The 21,163-nt window shown below is 35.1% G+C and overlaps 1 protein-coding gene across 2 annotated transcripts; it reads right to left on the minus strand.

Moving 5' to 3' along the window:
• Positions 1-2,877: 2,877 nt before the first annotated feature.
• LOC140886347 (phytochromobilin:ferredoxin oxidoreductase, chloroplastic) lies at positions 2,878-13,563 on the minus strand. Of its 2 annotated transcripts, none has more exons than XM_073292883.1 (8): positions 13,247-13,563; positions 12,773-12,892; positions 5,918-6,012; positions 5,163-5,256; positions 4,918-5,049; positions 4,697-4,801; positions 3,405-3,455; positions 2,878-3,276 (listed from the first exon to the last, which is right to left on the minus strand). In XM_073292883.1, exons 1-8 carry the CDS (start codon positions 13,487-13,489, stop codon positions 3,226-3,228), a joined length of 891 nt encoding a protein of 296 aa, XP_073148984.1. In that variant the 5' UTR covers positions 13,490-13,563; the 3' UTR covers positions 2,878-3,225. The 2 variants fall into 2 exon arrangements, with proteins under 2 accessions (XP_073148984.1, XP_073148983.1); XM_073292882.1 differs by having other exon boundaries at positions 2,891-3,287.
• Between the last annotated feature and the right edge of the window lie 7,600 nt (positions 13,564-21,163).

Below are 21,163 nucleotides of genomic sequence, written 5' to 3' on the forward strand. Positions count from 1 at the left end.
TCATCTACCTGACCTAACATCCATATAGAATCATGTAACTAGTGAGCTTCACAAATTCATTCATTCCACTCTCAAGTTTCAAAACACAATCTACCAAGTTCAATTTCAAGTTCAACTCACACAGATCAAAAGGAATTTTTCGGTCAATATAGGGTTCAAAATATATATCAAATCAGATTAGCCCAAAAATAATTCAATGCAATGAGACGTGCTTGTGTAAATTGATCAGAACCGTATTCATTAAAAGTGTCTCTCGAGTATCCATATGCTTAACCCTCGCAACCCTTCTCCACTAGTATATTGGACAAGTGTGAATCGATCAATAGGACTTCCTGACTTATAACGCAAGGCCTTAGCTCATGGCTACAAATGAAAAATAATACTACAAATAAGGGAGTAAGTTAAAATTCATATCAAGATTGCATGCTCCCTTCCACTTTCCAACTCCTCCTCATTCGATTCATTATTTTTATTATTTTTCATATTTTTTTTCTTCACCTCATCCCAACCATTCTTCTATTTCAACCTTTTTTTTTCGATGGGAGAATTTATAAAATTTAACATTTGAATGCTTACTCCCTTGAAGGAAGAAAATAGTGTATAAGCTATTTATTAGGTGGTCGATGTGGGATTTTGAAAAGATTCCGAATGGATCAATCACACGCTTTTGCGTGTGTCATTTGTTTTCAATAAACTCAAACGAGGTGACTAGGGATTAAATTATTTTTATTTGGTGGCTCGAAAGTGTCAACGGTTCAAAAATTTACCTATATCATCCCTAAATCACACATTGTCTGTATTTCGCCTCGAAGGAAACTCAGGAAAGTTCTAGAATACTTCTCAATTTACAATTAAATCCTACATATTGATCATAGTGCTCAATAATATATCATGCAAATATTCCAATAAAATATGAATGGCTAAAAAATTAAAAATTCAAGATTATCTTTTCTTTTTCAAGTAAGCTCAAAGGGCATAAAATGAATATATTATACAAGAAAACAGGCCCAAATAATTCAAGAACTTCCTGAATCATGTCTGTGTTCGCAAAACTCTACCTTGGTGTCAAGTGAAAATCACAAAAGTTTGGAATTTATTCTTCTAATCCACATCACAAAGTTCAAATAATTGTTCTCTAAGTATTAGATGTATCGATGGTCATGACATTAAGTGCATGAATTTTGTGAGAACTCAAAAAAATAATTTTCGCACAGTGGCTCTCTTTTTTTTCATTATAGGCCATAACAATTACTAATTCATGACTTCTGACACCACAAGAAATTTAAATAAACACAATAATAACTAAATAATTTTTTTCTAACTTTTTTAGACATAATAATAAACTAAAAACAAACGAACATGAACTAAAATCACAACCGCAGGAATTTAAGCAAACAAAAACAATTAAAATCAAACAACCCCCAATAGAAAAAACTTAGAAGTGTCTATTGTCCTTAATGTACAATAATTCAATAACAAGAACTGACGAATGCACATATATATGGCACGACCGTCAATAGTCGTAGCCCATCATCATTCCAGGTGCAGCTGCGTTGATACACGAGATTTCTCACAATTTCAAAGAACTAGAGTAGAAAATTCAGTGCTAGCGTGTGAACAAGACATGCTACCAATAAAACTATATAAAAAAATTAAATAAACAAAAAAAATTACAAGTAAATAAAACAAAGCAAAAATAAAATAAATTTGGGTTTTTTTTCCAAAAAGCGCTTGGTTTAAAGTCGTCAGCCTGAATGTATGCTGATTTTAGCCCATCATCGCCACTTTGTTGGAGATCTTGTTCCTCTCTTTCACCCTCCAAACATGCTCAGAAATCATCTCGGACTTGGCTTTTTTTCACTTTCTTTGCCACATTTGGATCTTGTACTCTTTGCGATTCTACTTCACTCTGAACTTTGCGACATTGTTCCATCTTTTTTGATTGCTCAATCATGAACACATTTTCTGTGGATGGGTTTCTAGCTGATGCGATCGTGGATAGCTCGCATGCGGATCATGTTGCAGAGAAAGTTCAAGATCCATTGGAGCTGCCAGAAGGACCAATTACAAGGCGTCGAGCTAAATAGTTTAAGGAAGCTCTTCAAAGTATGATGCTAAATTATCAAGGGGGCGATTGAATGCTTGGAGTTCGTTTCGGGGGAAGTTGTAATGTACTTGAAGTGTGCACAGAGGATTCGGACAGAAAATCTCACGCCCCAGCGAAAGAACTCTTGCTCGAGCGCGAGCCCATAAAACATAAACAACCATAAAAAGGCGCGCTTCAACGCATGAATCTCGCGCTCCAGCACGAACACGAAACTAGTGAGGGCCATAAATTAGCAGGTTTTTCTTATACTTGAACCAAACATGGGATACATGTGGATTAAATATGTTTATCACTCATTATCATGTGTACGAAACACGGCCTCATGTCTAGCATTCATGATCACCAAATCTAAGTTCTATTTTGCCTCACTGCAAGAGGGTGCCAATAAGATAGACATACTTTAATAATTATGCTACATGTACAACAAGGTTTACAATGTGTAATTGAAATACAAAAATATCCTAAATGCACCGGTTCGACCTGTTCTTGACCGAGTTTGACCGACTTCGAGTTGCCTGACCGAAAAAATTGTTTTTTGGCTTACTCCGGATTGGACCGTGACTGGGTTTGAACGAACCAGCCGGTCCCTGTTAGGTTTTAAAACATTGGTACATATTAGCATTTTCTATACTTTTAAGTATTAAAAAAAAAAATAAATTTACCGGTTCTTTTATCTAAAAAAAATTATGTAAAAAAAAAAATATGCCAGCATAAACTTTTTCCAATTAATTACATTTATATGGTTTCAAAAAAATTAGTTACGCTTATATTAAAATTTAATGACACGTGAACGCTAGCTAGTTCCTTTTGTCTCATTTCGTTTCCCTCCCTGAATGGCTAAATCTATTTCAGAGATACAAAATGGTTACCCGAAGTCACCCATTTAGTGTTTTTTTTCATTACTTGCTATTAACATGAAGCGTGGCATATAAGTTCAAACTAACAGTACAAAAATTTGTATCACTTGGCAGACAAACCGCAGTGTTGACAAACATCATCTTAAGGTGTTACCAACAAATTCTCCTCTTGCATCCCATGGACGAACTTCGAATGATTTTCCAATCATACTGCGTTTCTGATTTATAGTCCCATCATCACACTTGTACTCTGGGAAATAATCAAGAAACGTTTTGTTTCCCAGGCCATCTACTCCACTGAAGAGAAAACTCCTGATAATTTCCTAAACAGTAAAGTGACTAAGCAAGTTTTGTGGCTAAATAAAAAGATATATTATCCACTAATGAATTCTCAACAAACATGTAGATTTTGATGCTAATGATCATAAATAAGTTGATACCTTAGCCAGAGTCTCCCCGACTAATCTTCTCAGAACTTGGTGACCTGGATCCTGAATTTTCGGCAAATCGATCAGTGTTTCCTTCAAAATGCACCATCCAACAGGCATGTTTTGTTTATTTTCAAATAATATTGTGAACTTAGTAAATTGACACTTTTATTACAAAAGAATTTCTTCCAGCCTAAGGTTGTACTTGGATTAGATCGATGGATTTGAAATAATGAATTTTCAAATTATTTGACTTGCTGAGGTTTAAAAAATGCAAGTGAATTTCAAATCCATAAGTCAATCAATTTCAATAACAATCGTGGTGGATTAAAATTCACCAATATGGGTGTCGTTTGAAATTCATTCATCAAATCCTTTCCAAAATCAAATCACTCACTTCAAATCAAATACATAATCCAAAAACCAGCGAGGAGTTCATAAAAATTGGTAAAAACAAAAAATAGCGTCCAATGATAGTAAAATTATTGGATTTCAAATGCCACTAATCATAAAATACTCGGCTTTGACCCGCAAGTAAAGGATCGAAACATTCAATTTTCTCCACAACGTAATGGCAGCCATACCTTTGGAAAAAATCTCCCATGCTAGTAAATTTGAAATAGAGCTGAAGATATTTACTAATAAAGTTTGTTTTTTGCTAGAAAACCTCAATTAGGATCGCTCGAATGTCGAAGGTCACACACAAAAGTTTTAAATTAACTTAACCGAAACTTCAGCTAGCATAGCAAATCTGCATGGCATTACCACTAAATTTCTAAATGACACATTTTCTTTGGCTGAAAAAATGACACTATCAAAAGCATTACAAAAACTGATAGCTGATAATGTTAGAAATTGACATATGTTAGAAATTGATTTGGACCTAACTCCCCACAAAAGCTAGCTCAAGACGGGTGAGGCCAAATATGGGCCGTCCAACACATAACGGTGGAACCCGGGCTCTGATACCATGTTAGAAATTGACTTATGTTAAAAATTGACTTGGACCTAACTCACCTCAAAAGCTAGCTCAAGAGGGGTATTAAAAGACTCTCAGTTTATTTAGTCAACCGATGTGGGACACAAACTAAGACACCAACAGATAATAACGACACAATTCAAATCCTTTAAACCGCACAACAAGCCAAGTTTTACGCTTTGATCGTTTTGCTACATTAACAGCCACAAAAGTAGTAGGGCAATTATTTCTAATCAACATGCAACCATCTAACACCAACATTGTTCGGTACACAAAAATGACTAGGAAAAACATGATCACCTAAACAAACAACTGTAACACCGACCTTTTCTGCTCTCCATGTAAGATATCTATGTTGTGATTCAAGATTGAGCATAATTTGAGGAATATAGGTTTCACCAGATGCCTGCTCCATGAGATCCAGCCATGACTACAAGGAAAGAAGGAAATAATCACAAATGCCAACACCACTTCAAACATCCAAAATTCAAGTTTAACAAAGTATACATATAAATGTAACAAAAAGCATTTTAAAACATCGAGTACCTTGAGATAATCCTTGAAAGCACAATATAAAGCATGGTGCTTGTCTTGGCATGGAGAAAATTTGGTCCATATGACAATTGGTGAAAAAAATGTCAACGATTCAGAGGTAATCTTTCCTCCCCAGGGCAAAAGCTGCATGAAATCTGTGTTAAATCACCACATCTCATTTTAGGCGGCAGAAAAATAAATTATACAAGAAGCTTTGCAACTGAATCATAGTTGGTAAAGTATTCGAACTTGCCCACCTCAGCATACTCAAGACCAAGAGGAATTAAGTGTTTATAGCATTTCTCCTTGTAATCTTTTTGACTAATAACATCACGTAATGGGTTGAGGTCCCTGAAAATGGTTAAAAAATTTGCCAATGCAACAAAATTTAGTCTGATGTCAAGAATAAAACTAAATTATCAAACACATGCAGTCAAAATAAACTGTAATTGCCCGTTTCTTAAATCGACAGAAAAATCGTATGTGAAACATAAAACAAACTCGAATTGCAATAAGCGCCCAAGAAATGAAATCGATTTAAGCAAGGTTTTAGGAGTCTTTATATGATTGCATCTCAGAACGATAATATACTAATTTAAAGAAACTCGATGCAGCTTTCTTACTTTCTAAGTTAGATATTTATAATCCTTCATTCAATTTTGATTGCTGCGGGAAATGTCATATTGTAATGATGAAATAATTTTATTTAATTAAAGAACAATAAATTTAACTGGATTTTCAAGTTCTAGCAGCTTTACTTTTTGACAGATTCAGCAGTACATGACCTAACAAAGTTTTACTGCAAGTAAATTCTATAATATTAGAAACTAAAGAGATCGTTATGCATATTACTATCAAATACAACCTTTTGCAGTTTGACTGTGTTTGATTGGATGTATTTGGGCATCACAATAAACACGAGAGGACTTTACAAGTATTCAACATATTTCCAAAACAAACCGAAAGTATCACGTTATCAATTAACAAAAATGAAAGAAAAAGGATTGCTTACAACACCACTATATTCATGCTTGCAGTGGTGAAAAAGTTGGCACAAAAAACTGGAAGATCGAACTCTGGTCTGGGGAACACAGCAAAATCCAAGACCTGAACGTTATGTCAGTGAAACTTCATCATCATCATGAAAGTAAGATAATGTGCATCAAGGTGGAATCTTAATCCACCATCTCATAGGAGATTTGATAAATCTGAAATCTTATCAAAGTAAATCAACTTTGAAATAACATGATCGGCATGTTCAAGCATTATGCACTTAAAACTGAAGAAAAAAATAAAACAAAAAAAATGTTATGCCCTTTACAACAGCCGATAAATTAGCCCAATCATAGCAATCAAAGGCACCAGCCGCATTAAAGCCCTCAGGTGTCCTGCGGCTTAAAGCGCACGCTTTATGAAAATAAAGCGCAATAAATAAAATATTCTAAAAGATAAAAAAAATAATAAATTTGTTCTAAAAAATATGAAACATGAGCCAAGTATCATATATTAAAATGTGAGTGCAGAGGCTGATGTGGGGCAGAGGCAATGGGTTTATTCTGCTCTATTTTTAATAAATATAGGAGAAATCATACTTTAATTGGTGATTTCTCATCTGTCAGATTTTTTAAGCAAAAAACTGTTTTTCTATGAAGCGCGCACAAATACGCGCGCTTCACGGAAGTCGTGCGCTTTGGAGTGTACTGAAGCGCAAACTGTGCGCTTCGCTGCACTTTACGCTGAAGCGCGCGCTTTTGACAACTATGAGCCCAATCATGAGAAATTGGTCTTTAAAACATGGGAAATGTTTCGGGTCTTGCAGGATTGATGAGCAGGTAGTTTCTTTCAAGTACTCTCTACAAAACAACTATTTTTGTCTGGTCACTTACCGCCTTTCTACATCCTTATTAAGAGCTCAATGTTTTCATAAGGCCTGGGAGGTGTTGGAAGATATAAATGTTGGGACATAAGTTTGGGTTACACGCTTTTACACTTCTTAGTTAAGCAATGTATATAAACCCATTTCTCATTCATTATGAAAATGCAATTTTAGTAGACGGAATATTTCTTCTCTTCTCCTACAGATCACGATCCATAAATTAATAAAAATTTCTCTAATTCGCATTGTGAATCCTATTTTAAAAAAATTATTTGTTTCTATGGATGTCACTTTTTTTTTAGGTTCTGGCACAACATCAGCCACAACTCATCATGTTTCCACTCAAGTTGATGTTGTTCAATCTCCACCAATGAGGAACTTCTTTCAAACTCTTAGCCCTGATCATCACCAACAACTCATGGCCATGTTCCAATCTCACTTGGCCTCTGGTCTTGCATCCACTCACAATACGGAAGGACCCTCTTCGTCTTCCACCACAGGTACTTGTTTATCTGTACCCCTGTGTCGTGACATTTCCCCTTCATGTGTCTGGATCATGGTTCTAAATTTCGCTAGGCGCTACTCGGGCGCCCGACCAGCGCCTAGCGCCTAGGCCGCCTAGGCGACTAGGCGCCGCTAGGCGGATACCCCGGTATGAACAAAAATAATCATAAATCCCTTCAAAAAAATTTTCTAGCTCAAATTTTTATTACAGATTAATATATATCATTATCTTTCAAGTTAGGGTAGACTTGAGTTTGCTTATTGGACTTTAGTTTAAGACCTTTAAAAATTGGCTTTCATTTTTTATTGGGCTTTTAACTTTTTTAAGGTAGTTGGGATTTTAACTAAAAGCCCAAAAACAAAACTTAAAAAACAAAACCTAAATAAAACGTCTTCATTCTTCAGCCGCCTCTGCATCTTCTTCTTTCTTCTGCAGCTTTCTTCGCCTTTCTTCTTCTTCTTCTTCCACAGAATTCTGCCGCCTACATCTTCTTCTGCAGCGCCTACGCCGCGCAACCCGATTAGGCGGCGCCTAGGGCCGCTTACTGCCGCTTAAGCGGCCAGGACGCCTAGGGCGACCGATTACCACTTTTCCGGTGCGGCCGGCGGCCGCCTAGGCCGAGTTTTCGAACATTGGTCTGGATCATGGATTCCGGGGCATCTCGACATATTTGTTATTCTCCCGAAGCTTTTATCTCCATGACCAAGCTGCAGAATGCTACAGTTACCTTACCTAATGGCCATGTGATTCCAGTGGAATATGTTGGGGATATCAGATTAAATCCCAAGTTACTACTTCGAAGTGTATTATATGTACCTCAGTTTAAGTTCAATCTCCTCTCTTACCATTGATTCAGTGTTAATTAAATCATAAATGTAGTAACAAATGGACGATTCAGTCGATGCTGCCCAACCCGGGCAGTGTTCGGGTGGGGATCCAACGGACCCGGGCACATGCAGATCAATTGATTTGACCTGCTGATGTGCCCGGGTCCATTGGATTGCCCTAAGGGGTAGCAACCCCAAGGACAGCATCGACTCAACCCAAATGGACACCGATGTAATTTGACCGTTTACTATTTTTCTTTTCTTTTCTTTTATTTTTTGGGTGATATAAACATTAACACTTCAAGTTTTCTCGAAAAGCTTCATAGCAATATAGAAACACTGCAACCATGGCTGTGAAATCTCCAATCTTCTTATGTAATTCAGAGCTCTTGATTTCTCGTGAATGCGTCTTTGAATTTTCTACGTGAAACTCTCTTGTGCACTCTATGTGTTTCTCTGCTCTCGCTCTCTCTATTCTGCACACTACGTTCTGCAATTTTATGATCTACTTACTTTTAAGCGTGAGAAATCTGCATATATAAGGTAGGTAATTTAAATTCTGCAGTGTTTATGAGTCTTATGAACTGAATCTATCAGAAGTATTTAGCGGAATTCATGATTATTCTTATACTACACCTCATCTTCAAGGGGTTAACCAATTCAGATTTCAAATTTGAATTTGGAAATAATGAACCTTCCGATCAGCCATAAATTGAACACATTCCTGATCCAGCCAATACCGTAGAGACATGTAAGACATATGATTTTGTTTACACAAGGAGAAGAAACGCAAAGAAAGGGGGAGACTATGTCCCAATACCGAACCATGAATCAACTCTGAGACCCAATCATGAAACTCACGATGGCACCTCAACAAATCTTGACATCGAACTTTCAATTGCTCAAAGAAAAGGTGTTAGGTCATGCAGAAAACATCTTGTCTCAAATGTTGTATCGTACAAAAATTTGTCATCTTCATATCACGCATTTATCTCTCAGATGAATGTCATTCGTATTCCTAACAATGTACAAGAGACTCTAAAGATACCTGAGTGGAAGGAAGCAATTCCTGACAAGATGAAAGCTCTGGAGAAGAACGCTACTTGGGAGAAGACTGATCTGCCTAGTGGTAAGTCTGTTATAGGTTGCAAGTGGTTATTCACTATCAAATACAACTCCGATGGGCCCCTAGAACGATACAAAGCTCGTCTTGTTGCCAAAAAATTCACCCAAACATATGGAGTGAACTACACTGAAACCTTTTCTCCTGTGGCTAAACTTAACAAAATTCGTGTCATTTTATCTGTTGCAGCTAATTTAGATTGGTCACTAAATTAGCTGGATGTGAAGAATGCTTTCCTAAATGGAGATTTAGAGGAGGAAGTATATATGGAACCGCAATCTGGGTTCACTGATGTTTTTTGATCAAAAATCTGCTGGTTAAAAAAATCACTGTATGAGCTGAAACAGTTCCCCAGGGCATGGTTTGAGAGATTCACAAAATTTGTTAAAAGCTAAGAATATCGTCGAGGACAATCTGATCATACACTTTTCACCAGAAAGTCCAGCACATGCAAGATATCTATGCTAATTGTTTATGTAGATATAATATTAACAGGAGATGACATAGAAGAGATGGGAAGAGTGAAGAAGAGCTTAGCAAATGAGTTTGAAATGGAAGATCTGAGACAGCTGAAATATTTTCTTGGAATGGAGATGGCAAGGTATTATGGTCTCGCAGAGGAAATATGTGATGGGTCTTTTGAAAAAAACCGGAATGAGTGGGTGCAAACCATCAGATACCCCTTTGGAAGCACAGGGGTATCTTATCAACAACTCTTGGCCTCTATCTCTGCTGACAGAGAGCCTACTTATTATCATGAAGCAATTTCTTATCCTCGATGGAAAGATGCAATGGCTTAGAATTGATAGCTTTAGAATCTAATCACTCTTGGGAGCTGGTCGATTTACCTGTTGGTAAAAAGCACATCGGGTGTAAATGGGTTTATAAGATTAAGAGACATCCAGATTACTCAGTGAGTAGTAGATTTAAAGCTACGCATGTAGCCAAGGGCTACACGCAGCAACAGAGCGTTGAATATCACGACACCTTTTCCCCTACCGCCAAGATTGTCCCTCTTAGGTGTTTGTTGAGCATAGCGGCAGTTAAATGGTGGCCTTTATATCAAATGGATGTAACCGATGTTTTTCTTCAGGGTGATCTAGATGAGGAAGTATACATGACACTTCCACAAGGATATTCTGCTCATGGGGAGTTGAGAGTTTGTAAATTACTCAAGTCATTATATGGGCTTAAGCAGGCATCTCGACAATGGAATAACAAGTTTGCTGGTGTCATGAAACGGGCTGGACTTGTTCAATCGTTACATGATCATTCCTTATTTGTCAAGCACAAATCTATTTTTGAACTGAAGACCATTGCGATATTTTCTTGGCATTGAGGTGGCACGTTCTCAAGTTGGAATAGTGGAGAAAATAGAAGGAAATATTGTGTTTGTGTAGAGATATTCTGTGAATATTTGTTTCTTAAGTACATATAGGCTAATTAAGGATAATTAGTCCTAAATTTATGGGATTGTGTCTAGAATTAAGTCTGATTATTCTGTACGCATAGTGCTATGTAAAATAAGAAAAAGAACTCATCATATTTTTCAGAAATATACTTCTCATTTTCTGTGTGATGGATTTAATTCTTTATTATTTTTCTTCTGCTGCGCTTTTCTACATTTATCTAGACCAGCAAAAGTATGTTCTGGAAATGTTATATAATGCAGGATTAACTGGTGCCAAACCATATACAACTCCAATGGCTCAGCACCTCAAGTTAACAAGTTAGGAATTAGATAAGGTTATGAATCAGAATTCTACTAATGCTGCTGATTATTCTATGTTAGCTTATCCTAACTCTTATAAATGTTTGGTTGGTCGTCTCATTTATATTACTATTACTATCACAAGGACAGATATTTGTTGTGTGGTTCAGTAACTAATGCATGCTCCCAAGAAGTGGGTCTTTTAATGCCTGCCCAAAGCTCCATAACTCTTGCAGCTTATTGTGATTTTGATTGGGCATCTAGTCCCATGACACGCAGATCTCTTAGTGTTTATCTACGTTGCATGGATATGGATACGGTACCGGTATCGGATCGGCGATACGGAAAATTTTGAAAATATAATTAAAAAATATATAAATATTAAATATATACATATATATATAAAATGAAGAAGAAAAAAAAAAACAAACTTACCAGAAACTGGAGGGCTGCGTGCGGTGGCGGCGATCGGCGAGGTGCGAGCAGAAAACTTCAAGGAGAGTGTTGATGGTGATCGACGATGAGAGAAGCAGAAGATTGGGGAATGAAAAGAAAGAATGACTATTGGCTAATTTAGGGCTTTTTTAAGCCCGATAATTTTAGGGGTAATTGCATATATCACCCTTGTGAAATTCCGTGTTAGCTAATAACCCCTGTGAAATTTTTTTAAGCTAATAACCCCCTGTGATTCTAGATTTGTAGCATACACACCCTTTTCAGCTAAAAAATGACAAAAATACCCCTACATAAAATAAATGATAAATTAAATAGTTCATAAAAGTCGAGGGCATTTTCGTCATTTTTTAGCCAGAAGGGGTGTGTATGCTACAAATCTAGAATCACAGGGGGTTATTAGATTAAAAAATTTTCACATGGGGTTATTAGCTAACACGGGATTTCACAAGGGTTATATATGCAATTTCCCCTAAATTTTAATCTATTTATCAAGTAGTCCTCAGAAATTTATTATTTTACAATTTAACCCTTATAACTTTTAATTATTTGCAATTTAGTCCAAACGTACCCGGAAAACATGTCCGGGCCGTGTCCAAGCCGTACCCTAACCATACCCGACCGGTCAAACTTGAAAAAGGTCAACGACACGGGTTTTGCCGTATCTGGTAAGCGTATTTGCGTGTCATACCCGTACCCGATACTCCAATTTTTTTTTTGAAGTACCCGTGCTACATAGGTGTTTATTGTGTCATGTTAGGTGATTCTTTAATTTCTTGGAAAACTAAAAAGCAGAGCACTATTTCTGGATCATCCGCTGAAACCGAGTATAGGGCTATGGCTACCACTACTTGTGAGATTACTTGGATTGTTGGTTTGCTTCACGACATGGGGATAACACTAGCTGGCACACCCATGTTATATTGTGGCAATCAGGTTGCTCTGCATCTCGCAGCAAATCCCCTTTATCATGAACGCACGAAACATATCGAGATTGATTGCCATTTGATTCTAGAGAAAATAAAGGATGGGAAGGTTCAAACAGCTTATATACCTACAGCCCAAAAATTGGCAGAAATTTTCACAAAGATTTTGGGTCAGGAGCAGCATTCTTATCAAAAAAAATAATATTTCTTCTCTTTTCCTTATCAATGAAGTTCGGATATTTCATGAACTTCCAGCTTTTCTTAACAAGAGGGAAGAAAGTGTTAGGCAATCAACTTGAAACAATGAATCCTTTTAAATTCCACAGCTACATTAAAGTGAAGATTTAGAAAAACTACCATTCTTCTAATAAAGGAAACTTCACCGAGTGTTATTAGCTTCGAAGTCCTTGTAAAAATAAAGAAAGATAACAGGTTTTTGAATGAACCTGTATTCCATCACTCCCTTCAATCGATAAACTCCGGAGTAGTCTAATCTTAGGTGATTCAAATGCGAGCATTTGAAGCTGGGCTTTCCCATCCACGGCTGTCAAGCAACCGAAGTTCTCCTGTAGAATAGGATGTCATGGCCACATTATATAAGAGGAAACCTCTTAACCCTATAGACATGATTCCAACCTCCAACAAAATTTAGTCTGGACAAAATGCCTTGGAGTGAAATTCCTAATTAAAAGAGAGAGATAAGTGGCAAAAAACCAAGAAATCTTAAAAGCTCTTGGTGCAAGTAAAATACAAAGAACCAACAACTTACAACTTCTTGGTCTGTAGCCAGAAGCTAGAAAAATAGAAACCTTGAAAAATCCAAGTGGATAAAATGTCGATGTCATATGAAAACACTCACATGGTCACATTAATGACTAACTTCGATAAACTTGAGCGGTATTCAAGCAATGGGCTCGCACCTGTAGAGCTGAAGGCGCCAAATCGGTGTACTTCTTGGTTTCTTCCAAAGCAAAGTGAATGAATTTCCGGTAAGAAAAAGCAGAGGCCGACTCTCCTGGCCGAACCATACTGTAAACACCAGTGAATTTACCAGCTGCAAAGTTACTCGTACTACTGACACTTGCCGTTCTTTGCAGCAAATGAGGCTTTTTTAGGGTTAATATGAAGCTCGGGGAGGAAAAATTGGATCGAAGATACTCCATTCACGAAACAAAGATGACGCAAGGTTCACCCTTCGAAAGGAAGAGGGATTTTGGGTTCACAAAAAGCCAATCGTGAATCGGTGATTGTTGTATTGAGGAGTTAATTTACAATTTAATAAATTTCCAAAAATATTATCAATAATTCACTTTACTTGTCCAATTATCTATTGGATAATAATACCATTTTATATTTCCTTATATGTGGATTAATTTATGGAAATTGTCAATAAATCACTAATAGCAAATCTAAGTTGTTTGTCAGTCCTATGTCAGTCTATGTAACACTACTGGTAAGTTTTTATTTGTTTTAACTTCCAATATCTAATCAAAATACCATAATATCTCTTGTCACTTATAAAAACCCAAGAATGTCCTTTGTTTTTTTTTAAATGTTATTGTTTCTCTTTCTTCTCTCCACATGCTTTAGGATTAATTTTTGTTTTTTTGATCATTCTAGTATACATAATAATTAATATATTGTTTATGAATTTTAATTTTAAAAAATTGAGTATCTAAATTTGATTGTTAATATTTAAAATAATTGTTACAACTATTATTTTTTATTTTTTAAATAATAATAACCAATCATTTTTAAAATTTTAGATTCTAAATTTTAAATTTGGAATAATATTTTTAATGATTAATTTGGTTAACGAGGAATATATATATCAGGAAAAATAATACAAACTCTATATACAATACATTTTCACGTATCAATATTGACACTTGTGATTTGTAAAATGTTACAAGATTGCATTCAAAAAATAATTTAGTTGTGTAACTGTACGTAAAGATAATCTCAATAATACGAAATTGTTATAATATTTATTATTAATTTTAAAATTCAATGACAGTCATTTATAAAAAAAAAATTGTTTTGTTCAGACATAATTACTCCAAATTAAATTGCATGTTTATAATCCTAATTCAAATGAATATCCAAAAATATCTATACTTTTATTAATAAAAATAATATAAAAATGTATTGTACACGTATCGTATCGCATTTTCTCCATGGATAATTAGGATGAAAATTTAGTATATATAATTTAATAATTATTACTACAAATGTTCATTCTTGGTCTAAAAGTGTAGAATAATTCAAACAATTGAAGCAAGTGATTAATATTTGTGGTATAATTCATTTCCATTATAGTATTAAATGAGGCTTTTATGGTATCAATTATTTTTAAAAAAACATATGTGTATCAAACCTTCAAGTTGTTTATACTACAATATGATGTATGGAGTAACCCTAATGTTCCACAAGCATCACACTTGGTGATAAAAAAACCATGTGAGAATTTTTTTTATATCAAATCCACTTAGTCTTGACAATAAAGTATGAATTGTTTCAAATCACTGGCTATGTATGAGCTACAATGATAGTACAATTTATTTCAACTGCAGCATTATTTGATATAATTGTGGCACAATTTATCAGAAACTAAGTAATATGACTTTAGCTTATTGATATTATGATACTATGTGAGGCGCATCCCCGATGATCGACATGGATAGAGCAAACCGATTGTTTAAAAACTATAAATGATCATCAACGTCATCTTGGCTGATATTTTAAGGGTAAATTGTGATAAAATACCCAGGCCCAAACAAAAGTTTGTGGACAGTCCTTGTGTCAGAAAAAATGAGTTTGCACTACCTATTTTATTAATTTGTTATTTTAAACTCCCTAAATACTTAATACATTAAAAATTAAAAGTTAAATTCCCTAAATACATTATACAACCCTTATACAATCCTTTTATCTACATCACGATTCCCAACTCCCTCCTCTCTCCTAAATCTCATCGCCGTGACCTTCTTCTCGATAAATTTTCCCATTTTCAGGCCACCTCATTTTCGTCGATTTCTACTCATTTTACCATATCCCCAATTTTCCTTGATATCCCCACCCAAGAATTCTCATAAACGCCGGAAAATTGGGCAAGAAAGCAGACGATAAGCATCCCTAAATTGGAACTCTGGAATCCATCTTCATTTTTTAGTAGTCGAGTTCGAGGTTTGGAACACAATCTCGGATGAACGCTACAAAAAATCAAAGAAGCTTGTAGCAGGTTTCATTGTTGAGTAATTGGAGAAAAGCCCTATCGTCCGTAGAATGGAATATGGAGTTGGGTCTTCTTCCAACCTTGCGTTTTTAGGTACCTGTAAGTGCAAAGGTCAACTTTTTGTCATCTCAATTTTAGTGGATGTAGTTTGGAGGATATATTTTTGAGCTTGTCTAGAAAATATGAAGAAATAAATCATCTGTCTATGTCATTACAATACCTAGCTCTCCAGCACAAGATGTACGTTACCTTAAATGACAACAATGATGTCCGTAATATATTCCATCTTCACATGTGTATGAGGCTAAGTGTGATCGAATTGAGGGCTGAGTTGAAAGACCAGATTCGAGAAGGGTTCAATATGGAGAGGTAAAATACATATTTTCCTTTATTATTCTGCCCTATGACCTTATTAGTATTTATTTTTTATAATTGGGTTGCTTCTGTAATTCATGTGAAGCATGAATTTGCACGTGAAATTGTTTATACATCTTTTAGTTCAAAATATTTCGAGAAGGGTTCAATATGGAGAGGTAAAATACATCTTTTCCTTTATTATTCTGCCCTATGACCTTATTAGTATTGATTTTTTATAATCGGTTTGCTTCTGTAATTCATGTGAATCATGAATTTGCACGTAAAATTGTTTATACATCTTTTAGTTTATTAATTTTATAATTCTATATTATTTGGTTAGTCCTTTATGAAACATGATTGAGCAGGTAAAATTATTTGTACATCTTTTAGTTCTTTTTTCAATCATGATGGTGCGTATGAAATTGTTTCTACATCTTTAAGTTCGAAGTAATAGTTTTATATATGTACAATACATTTGTTGTAGTATGTTGAATTCTGAATTTATGAATATTAAATTTGTAAGGGTTGAAGAAGATGACAGACAATCTAGAAGTGATAATGAGATTGAACAAGCCCCCGTACAAAATTCACTTGAATCTTGGTTACATTGCATTCGCGGGCAAGGGCAGACATTTAAGGATGCTACAGAATTTCGAACGTATATTAAAAATTATTATGTTGCAACTCGATAGTCATTTTGTTATTATAATAAAAAATAATAGCAAGAAGATTAATGTTGTTTGTAGTGAAGTAAATTGCAAATGGAGAATTTATGATTCTAGACATAAAGCAAACAATCTATTTGTTATTCGAAAATGCAATTTACAACATACATGTGGAAAAGATAATTTATGTGGCAGAGGACATCCAAGAGCTGATGCAACTTGGGTTGCAAATTTTATGAAAGAAAAATTAAGGGCAGAGTCATCTTATCGTCCATCTTCATTGTTGAAAGATATACGTAGCGGTTATGGAGTAGAATTAGAGTACCGCAAGGTTTGGAAGGGCAAGGAATTAGCGATGCATGATATCTATGGTACCGAAAAGGATTGTTATGATAAATTGAGATGGTATTATCGTAATGTTCAAGAAACAAGTCCAGGAAGTGTGGCAGAGTACGAGATTGATGCTTTAACTAATAAATTTAAACGTTTATTCATTTGTTTTAATATTGTGCCAGTGGTTTTGCCACTGGTTGTAGCCTAATAATTTTTTTGGATGACACTCATATCAAAAACAAGCATAAAGGTAGCATCCTACTTGCTGTGGGAAAGGATGCTAATGATGATCTTTTCACATTGGCATATTCTGTAGTGGATGCCGAGAATGATTTTAACTGAGAATGGTTTTGTATTAATTTGAAAAGTGTTTTGCTTTCACATATCAGGGAGTTCGAAAATTTCACCTTCTTATCTGATAAACATTCTGGTATCATCAAGGCTGTTCGTTTATTATTTTCTGGTATTCACCATGCATGCTTATTGTTTGAGGCACTTGGTAGATAATTTTGTGAAGCATGTTAGTAATTATTTGCAATATGAATTTCTAGAAGTCTGTTATTTTTTATTTTGATGTAATAATGCATTTATTTTGTTGTTATTGTAGGTTATGCGAAGCTATCCGCTACAAAACAAGAAGCATTGGTCTTTTGTGTTTAAAAAGGCTGCATATGCCCCTTCTCATCAGGAGTTTATGCAACACATTAACAATATCTCAAAATCCATGCCTCTTGCAAGAAAGTTTATTGCAAATTCAGAACCTAAAAGTTGAGTGAATGCTTTGTTTCGTTGAAAACGTTGGGGTGTCATGAATAATAACGTGGCTGAATGTTGGAATAATTGGGTTAAACCAGCACGTTATCTTCCAATTATGGGTATGGTGAATCATATACGTGTTCAAATCATGAACAGGATGCACCAGCGTCATGAAACAACCTTAGCCATGGTCCAAGAATTAAGCCCAAAGAAGGAGAAAACTCTTACAAGCACATATGTTGAATCTCGAAACTTGATAGTTCACAGATCATGTGGTTGGAAATTTGCGGTAGTTGATGGTGATAAATCATTTGCTGTTGATTTGAATGATTGAAGTTGTTCATGTAGAGCTTGGGAGATCAACATGTTACCGTGGAAGCATTCTTGTGCAGCTATTAAGTCGAAGTCTTTGTCGCTCTACTCTTTTTGTGATCGGTATTTTCACATTGATATGTATCGTCAAGCGTACAAAGGAATTATTAATCTCATAACTACATTTGACATGAATGAGGACAGTATTGGTGAAGGATTTATAATCAATGCTCCTGATGTACGCAGTCAACCAGGTCGTAGGAAGACTAAGAGGATACCGTCCCAGGTTGAAACACATGTTGCAAAGTATGGTCGTTGTCGTAAGCGAGGGCATAATAGACGCAGTTGCAAAGAAGCCAATATGTTTTTTTTTTTACTTTTTCTTGAAGCAGTCTTACTGTTTAGTGCAGTTATATGTCTTGCTAGCTTAGTTATTTTGCTTTCTAACATAGATTATATGACACACACTATTGACATACACTGTGTTTACATTTCCACAGAAAGAAGAGGATAAATGAAGTACAATCATTCGTGGATTTACCAAAGAGGAGGCATACACGTTATGGTCGTAGCATTGGTGGTGTTTTGCTTTGATAGCCTCATTTTGATGACATTTTCTGGAAGTTTTGTTTTGAGGGATTAAAAACAAAACTTTTGTGTTTTGCTTTGATAACCTCAAGTAGTTGGACTATTATTTGTGTTTTAATTTCTGAGAACATTTTTGTTTTGTGGAAAAACTTTTGTGTTGTAATATTAAGTCGAATTTGTATTTTGGAAATTTTTTGATATTGTTGTGTTTGATTTTTTTTCTGTGTTATTAGGTTGATTAATGTGATGGTGTGTGTGTGTGTGTCTCTGTTTTTTAGCATCGTAGTTTTTTTTTACAAAGTACGATAGCATGTTGAATTTGAGACCAAAAAATAAGTACAAATATAGCAAAATTAGGTATAGTAATTTCTAATATAAGGTACCCTTGAACCCAAATTAGGTATACAAATAACGAACAATAAGTTTTTCAAATATGACATCCAAATTAGTACTAAAATCAAAGATTAGTTTCATCAGTCAATGTCTCATTAGAACAATAAGAAGAACTTGAAGGAGAACAACTGCAATGAGAAAATATGAACAATCGAAACAACAACATATTCGTGCAATGTAAACACACATCATGTCGTTCCTTTTAGGGAGTTGGTGATCAAGCTGCTCAGTTAAACCAAGTGCCGAGGTGGATGATGATTGTTGATCCAGTGATTCATAACTCGGATTCATTGTTGTGCTCTTGTTGGAATTTGTTGTGGTGTCGTGTATATCACCATGGTATTCATCACACCAATAAAATTGATTTTTGTGTCGAAGATCGCAAGGACAAATGTAATAATACTTCCTCGGTTGTGTAGCACGAGTTCCAGCCTGTCTTAAAATCATTTTCCCGAAACCACATAGGCACTGTGGTGCATCCTTGTACTCCATTCTGCAATCGCAATACCTTGTGAGGTGAGAGGAAAACGCTCAAAAATATTTGAAGAAACACATACCTGGATGAATTCAGAAAGCACCAAAGCAAATTCTTGAAGCAAAAATATATGAAGTAGTAGGATTGGGACGTCTAAAGTTTGGTTGGTCAACATTTAATGAGTTGAAGTGGGTGAGATATGCATGTGTAAAGGATAAAGCTGCTAGATTCTACAGCTGTTATGCAATAATATCCAGGGTATAATAATATAATAATGGGTTGTACAGCTGTCCAGCAATATGTACAAGATATTCACCTTATAGTACTGAAGGTGCTTGGTTTCCTTCGATATGTACCTACAGATGAGATCAAGTGTACCCAATAGGCATGCATTACTGAGTGTGCTTGGTTTCCCAGGATCTGTACCTATAAAAGAGTTCAAGTGTACCCAATATGCATGCATTTGTACCTCGTAAATTTATTATGTGTACTTGTGAAATGGAATTATTTACATTCATCAAATATTACTGGAAATATGCTTTATTTCCCACAATATGGAATTATTTACATTCATCAAATATTTACATACATTTATATATTCTTGATTTACTCTCATATGTACTCAATATGAAGCTCAATTGTACCTATTATGCATGCATCTGTACCTCGTAGGTTTATGATGTGTACTTGGGAAATTAAATTATCTACAACCGGTCAAACATTACTGAGTGTGCTCGGTTTCCCAGGATATGTACCTATAGAAGAGCTCAAGTGTACCCAATAGGCATGCATTACTGAGTGTGCTTGGTTTCCCAGGATCTGTACCTATAGAAGATCTCAAGTGTATCCAATAGGCATGCATTTGTACCTTCGTAAATTTACTATGTGTACTTATGAAATGATATTATTTACATTCATCAAATATTACTGGAAATATGCTTTATTTCCCACGATATGGAATTATTTACATTCATCAAATATTTACATACGTTTATGTGTTCTCGATTTACTCTTATATGTACTCAATATTAAGCCCAATTGTACCTATTATGCATGCATTTGTACCTCATAGGCTTATGATGTGTACTTGGAAAATTAAATTATCTACAACCGGTCAAACATTATTAAGTGTGTCTGATTTCCCAGGATCTGTACCTATAGAAGAGCTCAAGTGTACCCAATAGGCATGCATTTGTACCTCGTAAATTTATTAAGTTACAATTAAGATTCAATACTTTGGATTTGAAATTATTCAACCTTGTCTGTCTAAATACTCAGAGATTTAAGTATGTGAAACATGTTTCAACATGTCATTACATGCCTTGGATATTGGTGGTCACTACATGAAGTCATATCATATACATTCTTGTACTAGTTACAATGAAGTTGAAAACTTTTTTCATACTAAAGAGCAAAATCCATAAAGCATTCTAATAATTTCAAAGAATTTGATCACATGTTTCATACTTATGTAAACATATCATATACATGAATGTGCTCGACTCACATTCATATATACTCGATGTTGTTCTCGATTTACTCTCATATGTACTCAATATGAAGCTCAATTTTACCTATTATGCATGCATCTGTACTTCGTAGGCTTATGATGTGTACTTGGAAAATTAAATTATCTACAACCGGTCAAACATTACTGAGTGTGACTGGTTTCCCAAGATCTTTACATATAGAAGAGCTCAAGTGTACCCAATATGCATACATT

This window comes from Henckelia pumila, chromosome 3 (genome assembly GCF_033568475.1).
Source record: "Henckelia pumila isolate YLH828 chromosome 3, ASM3356847v2, whole genome shotgun sequence".
In the NCBI taxonomy this organism is placed as follows: Eukaryota; Viridiplantae; Streptophyta; class Magnoliopsida; order Lamiales; family Gesneriaceae; genus Henckelia; species Henckelia pumila.